This window comes from Acomys minous (genome assembly GCF_964271855.1).
Source record: "Acomys minous genome assembly, chromosome: 14".
NCBI classification, from domain to species: domain Eukaryota; kingdom Metazoa; phylum Chordata; class Mammalia; order Rodentia; family Muridae; genus Acomys; species Acomys minous.
In genome coordinates this window covers 31,189,872-31,204,764 of record NC_140496.1, presented here as the reverse complement: position 1 = coordinate 31,204,764, position 14,893 = coordinate 31,189,872, and the positions used below count along the sequence as shown (strand labels likewise).

The 14,893-nt window shown below is 49.3% G+C and overlaps 2 protein-coding genes across 14 annotated transcripts in view; one reads left to right on the top strand and one right to left on the bottom strand.

The window, feature by feature from the left end:
• CNGB1 (cyclic nucleotide gated channel subunit beta 1) overlaps positions 1 to 6,695 on the bottom strand; it is a 75,460-nt gene extending 68,765 nt beyond the window's left edge. For 2 of the 6 annotated variants that reach the window (XR_014774533.1, XM_084757098.1), the window contains exon 1: positions 6,525 to 6,644. Coding sequence is in view for 4 of the 6 variants with exons in the window: in XM_084757098.1 (XP_084613224.1) it covers positions 6,525 to 6,600 (76 nt within the window). In the remaining 2 variants the exon portion in view is untranslated. Of the gene's footprint in view, positions 1 to 6,158 lie in introns of all 6 variants that reach the window. The other 4 variants (XM_084757095.1, XM_084757099.1, XM_084757096.1 and 1 more) reach the window with 3 other exon arrangements.
• SPMIP8 (sperm microtubule inner protein 8) lies at positions 5,772 to 13,987 on the top strand. 8 transcript variants are annotated; one of them, XM_084757109.1, is made up of 8 exons: positions 5,772 to 5,810; positions 7,784 to 8,008; positions 11,843 to 11,904; positions 12,149 to 12,323; positions 12,614 to 12,706; positions 12,814 to 12,878; positions 13,046 to 13,078; positions 13,825 to 13,987. In XM_084757109.1, exons 2-8 carry the CDS (start codon positions 7,786 to 7,788, stop codon positions 13,969 to 13,971), a joined length of 798 nt encoding a protein of 265 aa, XP_084613235.1. In that variant the 5' UTR covers positions 5,772 to 5,810; positions 7,784 to 7,785; the 3' UTR covers positions 13,972 to 13,987. The 8 variants fall into 8 exon arrangements, with proteins under 8 accessions (XP_084613235.1, XP_084613236.1, XP_084613239.1 ...); XM_084757110.1 differs by lacking the exon at positions 5,772 to 5,810 and adding an exon at positions 5,860 to 6,041; XM_084757113.1 differs by lacking the exon at positions 5,772 to 5,810 and adding an exon at positions 6,710 to 6,848 and having other exon boundaries at positions 12,645 to 12,706.
• The last annotated feature ends 906 nt before the right edge of the window (positions 13,988 to 14,893 follow it).

Below are 14,893 nucleotides of genomic sequence, written 5' to 3'. Positions count from 1 at the left end.
AGCTACACAGTGAGACTTCTCTCAAAAAATAAATTTAAAAATAAATAACACTTTTTTTTTAACTTTGAAGATAAAATGCCATTTGGATCTCTGTCATGGTTGATGATGGCATTTCAACCAGTTTTCATCTCATTGATATTAAGCACATGGGAAGCCTAGTGCCGTGAGACTGAATTCTTGCCGAATGGCCTGGCTTAGCCAACATCAGGGCTAACATGTAGATAGGCCCACACAAGGCCACCCAGGATGCAGGCCTATCGGAGGTTACCTCCAGGCCTGTCTCTGCCAGGACCCTTAAAAAAAATGTAGCCCGTTGCCAGGGATCCCTGCCCCAGTCCATCTTCCCAGAGCTCATTGCCAGGCTGTTTGACCGACTCAAAACCTTGACCTCTGCCCCAGCTCTGGCTCAGCTTCTCCCAGGATAGCTTCTATGGGGGCCAGAGCTTACGCTACGGAGGCAGATCAGCCTACAGATCTGTAACTAGGGACAGATACAACCACATTCTGGGTGTGGACACAGTGACTTCCTCCCAAGGTCACACATTTGGAATGGCAGAAAACACAGAACCCCCCCCCCCCCCGCCAGCTACCAGCAACCCTGGGAACCAGACCTGCTAGTACCTACTCCCTTCTGAACCTTTCGATCTCCTGACCATCTTGCTTACCCCTCTCCTACTCCCTGTAAGGGGGATCCCCACCCTCAGGCCAACAGACTTGCCTAAGGTGACTCTGGCCAAGATGAGTTAACTCTCAGATCTTCCCTTGAGACCTGACCGTCTTCTCTTGAGCTCTGCTGTATGATCTGCAGGCAATAATTCTGGCTTGCATTTCTGAACTGTCTGGAGGCTGTCTGGAGGCAACCTTCTAGCCAAGCTTTCCCCTGGATGGGAATTTGGAGGCCCGTCTTGCTGTCCTCCCACTTAGAAAGAGGGAGGCTGAGGCTGGAAGAGGACCTGGAAGTAGCCACCCCAAAACCCGTAGTGTTGAACCACCAGCATTGAGAATCTTCTGGGGGAGCCAGAAAAAGCACAGATTCCCTAGGTTCCCCCACCAAACCATCTGGGGGCTGTAGACTCAAATTTCTTAACAAAAATATTTTATTAACAACTTATTGACCGAGCCTACGTCAATTATAACCCAATTAACCAAAACAGTAGGAAATGAGGATTAATTGACACAACAACAAAACCTTAAGGATATCAGTCCCGAGGAACGATTCTCCGGTCAGGAGCTCAGGAGCTGCAGGATTTCTTCCACTGGAACCAGGGGGTAATCAGACCCCAGAGCCTCAGCAGGAGCCAGAGCTCTGAAGCCTTCCCTCGAGCGGTTTTCTCTAGGAGCGTCTTGAAGGGCAGTGATGAACAGCCAAATCTTTCCCAAGTCTCCAATCCGCCCAGCCGCCAGTTCTGGGCTCGTTTCATATATCTCTTCCCAGAGTCTGTTTATGGGATCTTTTTCATCTGGTAGCAATTAAGCTCCTGCACAAGGTGGTTGCTCTTCTAGTGAATTAACATCACCTGTTCTCTCACTAGACTGTTCTGATCCCACACTTGGGATCCTAAAGAACAGGTTTCTCTCTTTCAGGGGGCTGCCCTGAAAATACCGAAGTCTAAGCCACAGGATAGAGCGTAGAGAGGAGGTACCATAGCTCCCTTGCCTGGCCTATTTCATCACCTAAATGCCTTGCTAAGAGCTGAGCATGGGGATCCCCCAGGAAGTCCCACTGAGTCCCCACTTCATTTTGGGTTACCTGTTCAGATGTCAGCTGCTAGCCAGAAATCACCTTCTCAGTGCCCCCCAGCAGCTGGCCTCTCAGACACAGCCAGGATTAATTGGCACTAAGTGGGCTGAGTGCAAAGGATTAGCATGCGTGGGAGGGTGGGGGTTGGGGGGGGCAGAATAGAAAGATGACTGGTGCCCAGAGGAGCCAGCAGCAACCCCCAAGTGTCCAGGGGCGTCCTAGATACAAAGTTTAGGGCCCTGTGAGTTTCTAAGGAACTTGCCCCAGTACCAAGGCCTGGCTTCCCACACACTCTGACAAAGCCAGGGAAAGGCTGGAGGATGAGCAGTGGCCTGGATACCCTGTGTGGTTCTGGGAGACTTCTTAAGGTGACAGGAGCTCATCTGCTCCATCAGGAAGACAACAGTGTATCCTTGCTCTCCAGCCCTAATGCTGGGACTCAGCAGGATCTGTGTGCCAGAGTCTTTAACAGATTGGGCTTTGTCACACAAACCATTGGTCCAGGACAAGACATTAACCAAAATCTGTATTTATCAGCATCTTCAGAGAAACAGAACCAAGAGAGTATGAAGTCTCAGGACCAGAAGACCTAGGATATAATCCCAGTTAGAGGTCTCAGGCCTCAGCATCCCTGAAGAGTAGCTAGTGCAGGAAACAGCATCCAAGGTGGCCAAAGGACCCAGAGTCTGAGGTCCAAGGCTAGCAGCAGCAGGAAGAGCCATATCCTACTAAGGAAGAAGAATGGGAGACAGTTCTCCTCTTTCTACTTTCCTGTTTCCTCCCAGACACTAACCAAGTGGACTGTTGCAACCCACATATGGGGGTGAGTCTTCAGTTTGCCAACCTACATGCCGATCAGCCTGTAACCACATTACCAGACACACCCAGAAGGCATTGCTTTACCAATACTCTAGACATTCCTAACCAGCCAAGTTATACCCAAATTAAGTCTTGACCATTACAGATCCCAAGACCTGGCTCATAATTGATTACATTGGTAAACTCAGGCTGGGCTCTCAGAAGCAATACCAACCCAGGCAGCGGAGGAGGAAGAGATGCAAAGGGAAACGCCCTGGGGGAGAGGGGCTCTATTAATGGTAGCACTCGGGTTTGTAGGGTCACAAGATGTTCAGTAAGGGGCAGAAAGATAACATGACCATCTGGGGCAAATTTTTGGAGCTCTTCTTATGTGCCTAGCTGTGGGCCAACCCTTAGCATGTTGAGCGAAAGTGATTTAGGGCTTCCTCCAAAGCCTGTTGTCCTATTGCATGCCAGAATAGAACACCATAAACCAAGTAACTTAAAAGCAACCGAAACGTACTGTTCACTGTTGCAGTATACTATGAAAGCAATGGAAGAGGTGGCATCTGGGAAGTGCTTGTGGCTCGGAGGTGGCAATGTCTGTGGGTTTCTGACTCCTGACTATGGGCACCAAGCCTGTTGGCACCTTTCGACTGTAAACCACACTGCTCTGAATGCAAGTCTTTACGGCACATATCCACTTGTCTTAGTTGCTAGGGTAGGATCTTCCATATGAAGCAATCAGATTGTAAACGTCTTTTTCTTGTTGTTTGGATTTTTCAGAGTCAGGATGTTGCTAAAATCCCTTCCCTGGGAGAGAGACATAAGCAACTTCTGTTCCTCTTCTCCCAAGGTTCCAGTGACATTCCCAGGCACAGTTCCGCCAGTGAATACTCATCGGGCTTACTTACAGAGCACGGGTGAGGGGTTGTTTCTGGAGGGTGGGCGCTCCTCCTACAAGAGTCTACACAAAGTCTTTACCCCACAGGAATTTTCTTATAGTTGCATAGATGGAGCTGCACGGCTGCCCCACCTGAGGGGCACCTTCCCTCGCCTTAGCTTTTCCAAGGCCACAGGCAGTTAGGCCATAGTTACATACGACAGGTGGCAGAGAGCAGCTGCACACACACACACACACACATACACACACACACACACACACACACACACACACGCACGCACACATGCATGCACATACGTGCACATGCACTCACGGGTGAGAATCTTGAGATCTTCCGACCCTCAACAAGCCCAGCGGGCATGATCTTTTGCAAGTTGGCACAGCAGAACTCCCCAGGACGGCAGCTGCTTGCCTAGCACATGGTCCTGTACAGGGTCATGTACCATGTAGCCAGGGCTGGATTTGAATTCAACCTCTGGAGTGCTGGGATTATAGTTGTATGCCAGCATTCCTAGCTCATATTCCACTTTTTAAGATACCCTTAAACTTTTTAAGATTTTATTTATTTATTTATTTATTACGTATATGGTGGGTTTTTTCTGCATATACTCCTGCACACCAGAAGAGAGCACCAGGTCTCATTATAGATGGTTGCGAGTCACCATGTAGTTGCTAGGAATTGAACTCAGGACTTCTAGAAGAGCAGCCGGTGCTCTTAACCTCTAAGCCTTCTCTCCAGCCCAAGATACCGTTTCTAAATAAACTTGCTTGGCATAAAGCATATTTGTCAGAGGCCATGCTGATGACTGGGGTCTGTGCTGCCACCGGAGACCAAGCTGGTATTTATGGTCTGTGCTGCTGCTGCAAGCCGTGCCAATGTTCACACTCCCCGCTGCCACCGGAGGCCATGTTGATATCCACGGTCAGCACTGCCACCAGAAGCTATGCCAGTGTTTATGATCCATGCTGCTACTGGAGCCATGTGGATGCCCATCGTCTGTGCTGCCACCGCAGGCTATGCCAATGTCTGTGGTCCCTGCTGCCACTGGAGGCCATGTTGGTGTTCAGCATCTGTGTAGCTGTGGTTGCTATGGACAAGAAATCTTCCCTTGCTGTGGTATCAGTGAGCGCATCCCTGACTCATAACTCCCAGTGACTAGGAAGTGTGGGTGGAACCTCCAATCCCAGCTTCTCAAGCTCCCTGGCCCCTCCTTGTACTTCTCATCCTACCTGGACCCTGCACACCTCCCACCTGTTGCCAACAGGATGGGCACAGGGCACAGCAGGGACAAGGATCGCACAGAAGTTGTTGGATTTTTCTGGCACCTGTGTTAAAGGCATCAAGAGGCAGCTTTTGTAAGGACTCCAGAAAATGACTCATGGCAATATATTCATAGTGACAGGGGTTGCTCTGCCACAGTATAGCTCCATGTAGTAAGCGTGCACGTCGGCGGTCCACAGAGGCCGCCACTCCGCCAAAGTCTTTTTGTTTGTTTGTTTTGTTTTGTTTTTCGAGACAGGGTCTCTCTATGTAGCCTTGGTTATCCTGGACTCGCTTTGTAGACCAGGCTGGCCTCGAACTCACAGTGATCCACCTGCCTCTGCCTCCTAAGTGCTGGGATTAAAGGCGTGCACCACCACGTCCGGCCTCCACTGACGTCTTTAACAAAGTTAGCACCCTGTGTCTGGACCTGAGTAGCAGTTATGGGAGTGGGGTTGGAGTGGGTCTCAATTTATAAATGACTAAATTATGTATTTATATACTTTCTGTGTTTTTTTAAATTTGGTTTTTTGAAACAGGGTCACTCTATGTAGCCCTGGCTGACCTGAAATTCACTATGTCGACCAGGCTGGCCTTGAATACACAGAGCTCCTCCTGTCTCTGCCTCTCAAGTATTGAGATTAAAGGTGTGTGCTACTATGGTCTTTAAATCAATACTCAGGAGCAGAGGCAGGTAAATCTCTGAGTTCAAGACCAGCCTGGTCTACAAAGTGAGTTCCAGGACAGCCAAGGCTACACAGAGAAATTCTGCCTTGAAAAAACCAAAGAAAGACGGAGAAAAAGAAAGAAAGAGTTGGTAGGAGGTAGGGGTCAGCACTGGGCAAGTTTCTTTAAAAGAACTTGCAGTGCTTTCTGAAGTTCCTGGGTCCTTTTAGAGGAGCAGCACCTAACAGCACAGAATTCTGAATGGCAGGTTTAGCATTTATCCAGGTATATGCAAACAACATGCCAATATATGCAAAAGAATAGGCAGCCCCAAGATTCCAAACCTTGAGATGCGTGCCACAAATTCCAGGGCTCCAGTGTTCCGGGCTAGGGTACCCATAGGCTGGCTTTTCTGGAAAAGAGGCTGCAGCTCCCCAGGGGTGAGGTGGGGTGGAGTGGGGGTGGGGTGGAATATCACCCACTAATCCGCGGCCTGCTGAGGCCACCACTCCGCCTGATCCCTGCCCTGACCCCAGAGCCTGGCTAATCTCCACCCCCAAAGACCAAAGACAGCATGGGATCCTCTTCCCTAAGATTCATGGGGACAGGCGACCCTCCGGGCTCCCAAGCGGCCCTGTTGTAGAGCCTAGGGTCCTTGCCTAACATAAAAGGTACTCTTGAGGTCCAGAGAGAGGTGGTAGCAACTAGGCCAGGGTTACTATTGCTGTGAGGAGACACCATGACCAAAGCAAGTTGAAGAGAACAGGGTTTGTTCGGCTTACACTTACTTCCATATCACTGTTCATCACTGAAGGAAGTCAGGACAGGGACTTAAAAAGGGCAGGAACCTGGAGGCAGGCGCTGATGCAGAGGCCATGCAGGAGAGCTGCTTACTGATTTCCTCTGCTTAGTTTGCTCAGCCTGCTTTCTTATAGAACCCAGGACCACTAGCCCAGAGATGGTACCACACACAGTGGGCTGGACCCTCCATCAATTACTAATTAAGAAAATGCCCTACAGGCTTGCCTGTAACTGATCTTATGGAGGCATTTTCTCACTTGGGGTTCCCTCCTCTCAGATAATTATAGCTTGTGTCAAATTGAACTAGCCAGCACAGTGACACAGGTTGGAGTGGGCCCAGCAGCTATTCCTACCCTTGTGTGCCCAGGTCACCTCCACAAAGCCCCAGTTCTGACATCTTCCAAGATGTTTGGCTTGTGTCAGGGCCATGGAGACCCCAGCCTTCTGGGAATGGGTGTCCAGTATCCAGGCATCCTGGCAGCCTGTGTTGCCCAGGGTTACCTGGGAGCTGTGTCCTCACAATCAGGCTGCAATGGGCATTGTCTCTGTCGTGTTCCTTCTCCCAAAGTTGCCCACAAGGCCCACCCAGCTCCCTTCCTCTGCCCACTGAGCAGCGGACGAGTAGAAGGGTTCTTACCTGCCTGTGCACCTACCTGGGCCTGGGCCCTGCAGATGAGGTAGCGGCGATGGGTGGGTGGGAAGAAACAGGGAGCTCTCCCTTCCTCTCTCTCCATCTTCTACCACCCTGTCCTTCCTCACTTACTGTCATCTCTGAGACAGATTTCCCATACTTTATCACCATGCCCCTCCCTGATCCTCGATGATGATCAAATCCTTCTCTCCTCCCGCCTACCTGGGCCCCATCTCCATTTCTGACCTCTAACTTAAAGGGTCAGGAAGTAGAACCAGGAAATTCTCGCCAGGCAGTGGTGGCGCACGCCTTTCATCCCAGCACTCGGGAGGCAGAGGCAGGTGGATCACTGTGAGTTCGAGGCCAGCCTGGTCTATAAAGTTAGTCCAAGGACAGCCAAGGCTACACAGAGAAACCCTGTCTCAAAAAAAAAAATCACTAAGGTGTTAATGACTAAAAAGTGGGGTGGCAGGATGGGGGGGATGGGGGGTTGGGGGTCTTTAGGGCTATCTGCTTTTTTAAAAGAGAGGCAGTAGGCAACCATCCATCTTCTCCTCTCCCTTCTTTAGAACAGGCTTGTCTGTCTGTAATGTGTGGCAAATCCAGAGTCGGCTACCTAGCATCATAAACTGCACAGAGTTCTAAGCCACGTTCTAAAGGGCTTTACTGTTGCCCGTTTCCTGTTTAATATTTACGTTTCATTTCATTTAGACAGTCCCTGGAGTGCCCCAACTCCAGGCCTCTCAGATCCACGCACCTCCCTTGAAACATTGGGGGGCAGGCAGTGTGTGCGTGTGTACACACACCTAGCACACATATATCTGTTGTTTGGATGTCCCTGCTGCCCCATGAGGAGTTTCTGAAAAGTCACTGGGCACACAGAAGATGATAAACGCTTGATGAATAGTTAAAGCCGCGCAGGCTAAGGACGTGTGCCTGTGTGGAAGAACATCTGACTCAGCCCCTCCCTCTACTCCTCAGCAATGGCCCGCATCATCGATATGGTGCCCTGGGACGATGGCTCCGCCCATGTGTATGCTTCTCCAGCCATCCTACTCCCACTGGAGCGCGTGCGTCGCCCGCTGGCTGGCGTGAAGCATCAGCTGTACCACCCAATCCTGCCCACCCTTCGGCGCATGGACATGGACTCCGTCAAGGGCTGCCTCTCGGATGAGCACAGTCAGTCTTCCACCTACTGCTCCAAAGGTCAGGCCACGTCACCAGCAGCAGCTAAGGGTCTTCTGTTTGCCTTTGGAGCAAGGGTGCCTGGCAAAACGGAGATCCTGGAAGAAAAGACTGGGGACAAGTGTCGTGGTGGCACACGCCTTTAATCCTAGCACTCAGGAGGCAGAGGCAGGCGGATCACTGTGAGTTCAAGGCCAGCCTGGTCTAAAAAGTGAGTCCAAGGTGGCCAAGACAGAGAGAGACCCTGTCTCAAAAAGAAAAAAATAAAAGGCCTGGCGGTGGTGGCGCACGCCTTTAATCCTAGCACTTGGGAGGCCGAGGCTGGTGGATCGCTGTGAGTTCAAGGCCAGCCTGGACTACAAAGTGAGTCTAGGCCAGCTAAGGCTACACAGAGAAACCCAGTTTTGAAAAACCAAAAAAAAAAAAAAAAAGAAAAGAAAAGAAAAAAAGAAAGAAAGAAAGAAAAGAAAGTATGAGGGAGGCCTGTCCTACTCTCTGCTTCCTAATAGAAATATCCACCAAGGTCTCACCTCTACTTCCTAAGCAGAAAAATGGGGACAGGGATGGAGCCTGCCTCCCCAGACTATGTGAGGCAATATGGAGGAGGATGAAGAGCAGGGTGCCTAGCACTGCAGGACCCATCAACAGATTTATTTCCTTCAGGATTAACAAAATATGTAGTTTGGTCTCAACATGTAGCTCAGGCTGCCCTTAAAGTGTGCTTGCTCCTCCTGTCTCAGATATGTAGCCCCATGCCTGGTCTTCTTACTGGTCTAATTCATGTGGTGAAGGAGGGTTCAAATGTGTGTGTGTGTGTGTGTGTGTGTGTGTGTGTGTGTGTGTGTGTGTCTGTGTCTGTGTGTGTGTGTGTTATGTGTGTGTCTGTGTGTGCATGTGCACATAGACTTCAGAGAACAGCCTCAAGTGTTGTTCTCAGTTACGATTCACCATGGTTTTTGAAATAGTGTCTCTTCCTGGCCTGGAGTTCACCACGTAGGCTAGGCTGAGTGGTCACTGAACCCCAGGATCCTCCTGCCTTCTCCCCATGCTAGGTTGACAAGTGTATGCTACCACACCCATCTTTTTTTGTGGGTGCTAGGACCAGACCTTGAGTTCTCATGTTTACACAGCAAGAACCTTACTAACTGAGCTATCTCTCCTGCACCATCATTTCTTTGAGATGGGGACTTGCTATGTTGTCCTGGCTGACCTTGAACTCTCCGGCTCAAGCTATCCTCCAGATGAGTGGGGGATTGGTGGCCCACACCACTGCACTCAACACGGACACATATCCTTTATGAAAAAAGAAAAAAATTCTCCCCTGGAGTCTCCAAATATGTCTTTTATAGCTTAAAATGGGAAAAAGATTGAATCTAGGATTATGCATAGTCAAGGCTACAGAGAGATCCCCTGTCTCGGGGGAAAAAAAAGAAGGGACGTGGAATTCTGTTGTTCAGGCTGCTAACTTTGGCATGTGGTCAAGGTGGTAGCCTGGGTGTAAACTTTTCTTGGTCTCCAGTAACTTGAGAATCTCAACTACATGGACTCAAATGAATACTTTTTCTTGTTCTGGGGACTGAAGATAAGGTCTTACACATGATAGGCAAGTTCTCTGTCGTTGAGCTGTACCCAGCCCTTAGATTTTTGAGACCAAGTTTCATTAATATAGCCCCTAACGGGTCTCAAACTCATAATCCTCCCGCCTCGGCTTCAAGCGCATAACTTACAGATGTGCACCACCACACCCACTCTTAAATTACTCTCAGCAGTTCCCTAGTGCAAATGTAGTTAGATGCATTTGGTTTAATGACTGACGCTTGCACTCTTTTGTTGTTACAAACAGGAAAATGGGTCACTTTCTTATATCATCTGTGCACTGCTAGACCACGGGTGTCAGAGGACATATGTGTATTCGTCATTATGATAAGTAATGTTCACTGGACTGCAGTCTGTAAGCTCTGCTCAATTTATACAGCCACTGGTGAAGTCCGATGAATGGTCTATCTCTTAAAGCTGTACTAATTTTGCATTGTTCCCAGTCTGGCCTTACAAGTGGAAGACATATCTTAATGTTGCTTGAATGTGCATTCATCTTGTGAATGAAACTGGGTGTTGTTTCATATGTTTAGGAGCCACGAAAGCAAACGTATTATTTCTAGTACTTGGCTGGCTTTTTTGTCTGGTTTTGGTTTGGGGTTTTTGTTGTTTTGTTTTGTTTTGTTTTGTTTTTGGATTTTGGATCTTCTTTGCCTTTTGTTTATTTGTTTTTGCTTTGTTTTGTTTTGTTTCTGCTTCTCAAGACAGGGTTTCTCTGTGTAATAACCTCGCCTGGACTCTATTTGTAGACCAAGCTGGCCTATGAATGACAGAGATCTGCCTGCCTCAGCCTCCTGCCTCTGCCTCCTGAAACTGGGATTAAAGATGTGCGCCACCACGCCCAGCTGTGTTTCTAGTATTTGTACATGAACTACTTAAGAATGTGGTTTATCCATGTTTCTTTCCTTTTTTGTTTTTGTTTGTTGTCTTGATTTCTAGAAATTGCCTCAACCTCATCTATAAAATCAGTAGAAATATTTCCCCTTTGCCTTTTTATTCCTTTTGTGCTTACTTTTTTGTTGCTGTTGTTTTTTATTTTGATTTTTTAAAAGATTTATTTATTATGTATACAGTGTTCTGTCTACATGTAAAGACTGCACTCCAGAAGAGGGCACCAGATCTCACTATAAATAGTTGTGAACCATCATGTGGTTGCTGGGAATTGAACTCATGACCTTTGGAGGAGCAGCTAGTACTCTTAACCTCTGAGCCATCTCTCCAGCCCTGGTTTTTTGTTTTTGTTTTTGTTTTTGTTTTTGGGTTTTGTTTTTTTTTTCGAGACAGTGTTTCTCTGTTTACCCCTGGCTGTCCTGGAACTTGCTCTGTAGACCAGGCTCGCCCCGAACTCACAGAGATCTGTCTGCCTCTGCTTCCTGAGTGCTGGGTTATTGTGCTTACTTTTTATCTTGTTTATTCACACACACACACACACACACACACACACACACGCACACACACACACACGCACACAAACACTGACAGGCCACAATTCCCAGCCACAGATCATTCTTGAAGGTCAGAGAACAACTCTAAGCAGGTCAGTCCTCTCCTTTCATGATGTGGGGAGCAGGTATCAAACTCAGGTCATCGGGGCCAGCAGACAAATCCCTTTTACCCACTGATTGTTCTTGCTAGCCTTGTGTTTATTTTTTGTGTGGTCAAAGTTGTGTGGCCTTTTCTTTCAGCTTTTGGCTTTTTTTTTTTTTAAACAGAAATTAAGTCCTTCTGTCCCAGGGTTATAGAGCAATTTATACACATTTTCTTCTAATCTTTCATATTGATCTCTATAGTGTTCCCTTATTTCAAGAGATAGCAATGTTGTTTTATATTAAATATTTTAAAACTAACATTTTTTTTTCCTTTGAGATAGATTCTCACCTGGGTTGGCCTGGAACTTGTTATGTAGACCAGGCTGGCCTTGAACTCACAGAGATCCATTTTTGCCTCCTGAGTGCTGGGAATAAAGGCATGTGCTATCACACCCAACAAAACTTTTTTTTCCTCTTGTTTTTGTTTGTTTGTTTTGCTTTTCGAGACACGATTTCTCTGTGTAGCTTGGCTGTCCTGGACTAAGTTTGTAGACCAGCCTGGTCTCAAACTCACAGAGATCCACCTGCCTTTGCCTCCTGATTGCTGGTATCAAACGCATGTGCCACCACCGCCGGCTACATTTTTTTCTCTGAAGGTGCATAGTAGGCCAAGCCTCTAGTGTGGGCCTGTAAGGGCTCCTGAAGGGACACCTTTATCTTCTTTCAACAGATGACTTTAACAAGGCCCACTTCACACTCCTAGGGGTCCCCAACAAACCTCTACAATGCCTGGTGAGTGTCCTTTGCCCTAATCCCTGGATGGGCACAGTAGCTCCAATCTGTCCCAGGGCCCAGGCACCTCTGGTCCAAGGCTCTCCTTACTGCCTGAACAGATCCCCAGCTGCCTATCTGGGACTCCCACCCTACCCAATCCAGTCCCTAGTTTCCTGCATCCCCTCAGTCCAATGGGCCTAATGTCAGGCCTAGGGAGCCCCCCAGGATCTTGCATCAGCCATTATGGTCCATCATTTCGTAGGACTTCACAGCAACCGGCCAGAAGCTCTGTCACAAGTACCGTGAAGGAAAGCTGGTGCCCATTGCGCCAGGAGTGAACCGTGTTGACTGGCCTTGCTTCACACGTGCCATAGAAGACTGGTCTCAGTTCGTGTCCAGATCCGGGGAATTCAAGCTGCCTTGTGCTAACAAGAAGGGTTAGTCTACCAACTGCAAAGGATGCTAGGAGGGGGAGATGTCCTGCAATTTGATGGTGCATCTAAAACAGGGAGTGAGGGCCATAAGCCCAAGGCCTAGCAATGCAGACAGAGGGACAAGGGAGGAGGGGGGCGGAGCTTGGGGGTGGGGTCCCACTGAGATGACTCTAGGTAGGGAAGCCTTTGGGTTTGGGGCTGAGAGCCAAGCAGGGCTCTGGCCACAGAAGATAGGGGGTGGGGTTTCTGTGCAGGGGCGTGGCTTAGATGAGGCAGGAGCTGGGCTTGTTCAGCTTGTTCCCAAGGTGGGCTCTCTCTCCACAGTCGAGAGTTTCAGTGGCTATGCGGTGCGGTACTTGAAACCGGACGTGACCCAGAGCTGGCGGGTAGGGAAAGATGCACTCTGCTGGGACCTGGGTGGCTGGGAGGGAGCGAATGCTGGGGTCCACGCCCCTACAGGCTGACGGGTCCCCATCCTTGTGGCCCGCCCCAGCACTGCCTCAATCAGAACCCCAGCCTGGACTGCTATGGACAGAAACCCCTGCCTTCCGACTCGCTGTAAGTGACACTATGCGGAACCCCTTAGGGACCCCCCTAGGAAACAGGGGAGGGGGATCGTAGCTGTAGGATACTGAATTCCTACCGAGCCGACTCTTGTCAGCCGGTGCCTGGCACCCCCACGCTCTGGGAGCGGGCGTTCAGTGGTGCTCTTGGTTCTTTCACAGGAATGTGTTTCGGCGCTTTGGCTCCCACTACAGGTAGAGAATGGCCCCACCCTGGCCACAGTAGGCCACGCCCCCTAGCAAGGGACCCTTGAGGATGCTCAGCTGGTGCTCCACACACAGTTTAGTGGGTACTGGCTAGGGATGCATTTCCAACCAGGATTGGCCAAAACGAGGCCGGAAAAGAGGGAGGGGGCATCTAGGAGGGTGGAGAAGGAAGGAACTGCCATCTGCTTCCTGCTGCACTGTAGATCTCCAACCAGGGTCACCCTGGGTTAAAGGCTCCAAACAATGAGGAAGTACATATCATCAATGCCAGACTCGGTAGCGCGACCCCTCCCACTGGCACAACCAAACACTCCGCCTCTCCCTACAATGCACACTTCCGCTTCTCTTCTAGCTTGTAGCATGCAGCGTGTTGCCTTTTTCTATTCCTGAAAGTTGCCTACCCCAGCCCACACACAGGACAACTTTGGATCTTGTTACTGTGATGCTAGAGTAGGTCCATGCATGATTGAAAACCCGTGAATCGGCTAACATTAGGAAGGCAGTGGGAAATAGTATGAGGTAAATGAGAGGTGAAGAGAACAGCCAAAAGCACACAAAAGGAAATAGGGAACCATTGAAGGCTCTTGGCCACATAGACTGAATGGGAACGGTTTTCAGAACCCTGCGGGTAGAGATGTGGGCTTCGGGGTGGGAGAGCTAGGGAAGGGAAACTTGTTTTCTTCCTTCTTCAGAGCACTCTGGAGTCCCCATCTCACCCCTCTTTCTCTTTACAGTCGCATCAACTATCTGACTCCCTGGCATTGACCTGGGGGCTCGAGAGTGCTGATGCTTCTATGACTGGACCATGCCACCTCAAGTCCCCTGGCAGGACAGAGGACATACAGTGGCACCACCCATCTGCCCACGAGTTCAATAAATAAACATAATGCTTCCTCAGCGAGGCTCTAGGCCTCTGTGTGGTGGTAGTGGTTGGGGAGTCTGGGAAAGATCTGGACCACAGATGACAGTGTGCCTGCTCCTTGCCAGCTCCTGGGGAACAGGGAGAAGGCGTGTAAGGGCTGGGGAAAGATGTTTTGTGGACTTGGGTGGAGTATAAGGGCCTGTCTCAAGTCTTATCTGTGGTTGAGGCACAGGGCAAGGATAGGCTGGGATCAGGGTTCCCCAATGCTCCTGTCTCGTTTGCAAGTCCTAACCAAGATCCTGAATTTTCAACGTCCTCCCGAGCTTGAACACTAAGAAAGGAGGGGTTGAAAGGGGCATCTGTGACACGCCCCCTGGAACCCTTACCATACTGGTGTGCTTTGGGATTTCCAGGTACCTAGAGCTTCCCTGAAGGGCAGCGAACAGTTTAAGTTTGTGCCCTGTTCCCTGTGAAGCTGCGGGTTCCAATATAAACTGGGCTGAGGGGCTTGAGAACATCCTGGGCTCCTCAAGGCACTGCCCTCCTCTGGTGGTGGACATGATGGCCTAGGTGCAGGGGAGCCCCAGGGAAGAGGGCCTTACAGCCTGGGGCAGTGTTAGAGCAGCCCCTGGGCCTTCCACTGGCTGTCCATTTAATATCAACTTCATAAATACAAACTACAGAAACTTACCTGAGAATAAAGGAAGTAGAAATCATAAGCAAAAACAACTGAGTGTATATTTTTTTTATTAAGTTTTTAAGTGCTTCACAGGCCCCATGAGGTAAGTTGTTTTAAATCCATTTTATAGCTGGTTAAATAAATGGACTTGGGGCTGAAGAGATGGCTCAGAGGTTGAGTGCTGGCTGCTTTTCCAGAGAAGCCAGGTTCAGTTCTCAGCACCCACATGAAGGCTCAAAACCATCCTAACTCCAGTTCCTAG

Coding starts and splice junctions, on each gene's coding strand:
- SPMIP8 (XM_084757109.1), top strand. CDS start 7,786: ATGGCCCGCATCATCGATATGGTGCCCTGGGACGATGGCTCCGCCCAT. Junction 8,009..11,842: donor TTCCACCTACTGCTCCAAAG/GTCAGGCCACGT, acceptor TTCTTTCAACAG/ATGACTTTAACAAGGCCCAC. Junction 12,324..12,613: donor GCCTTGTGCTAACAAGAAGG/GTTAGTCTACCA, acceptor GGGCTTGTTCAG/CTTGTTCCCAAGGTGGGCTC.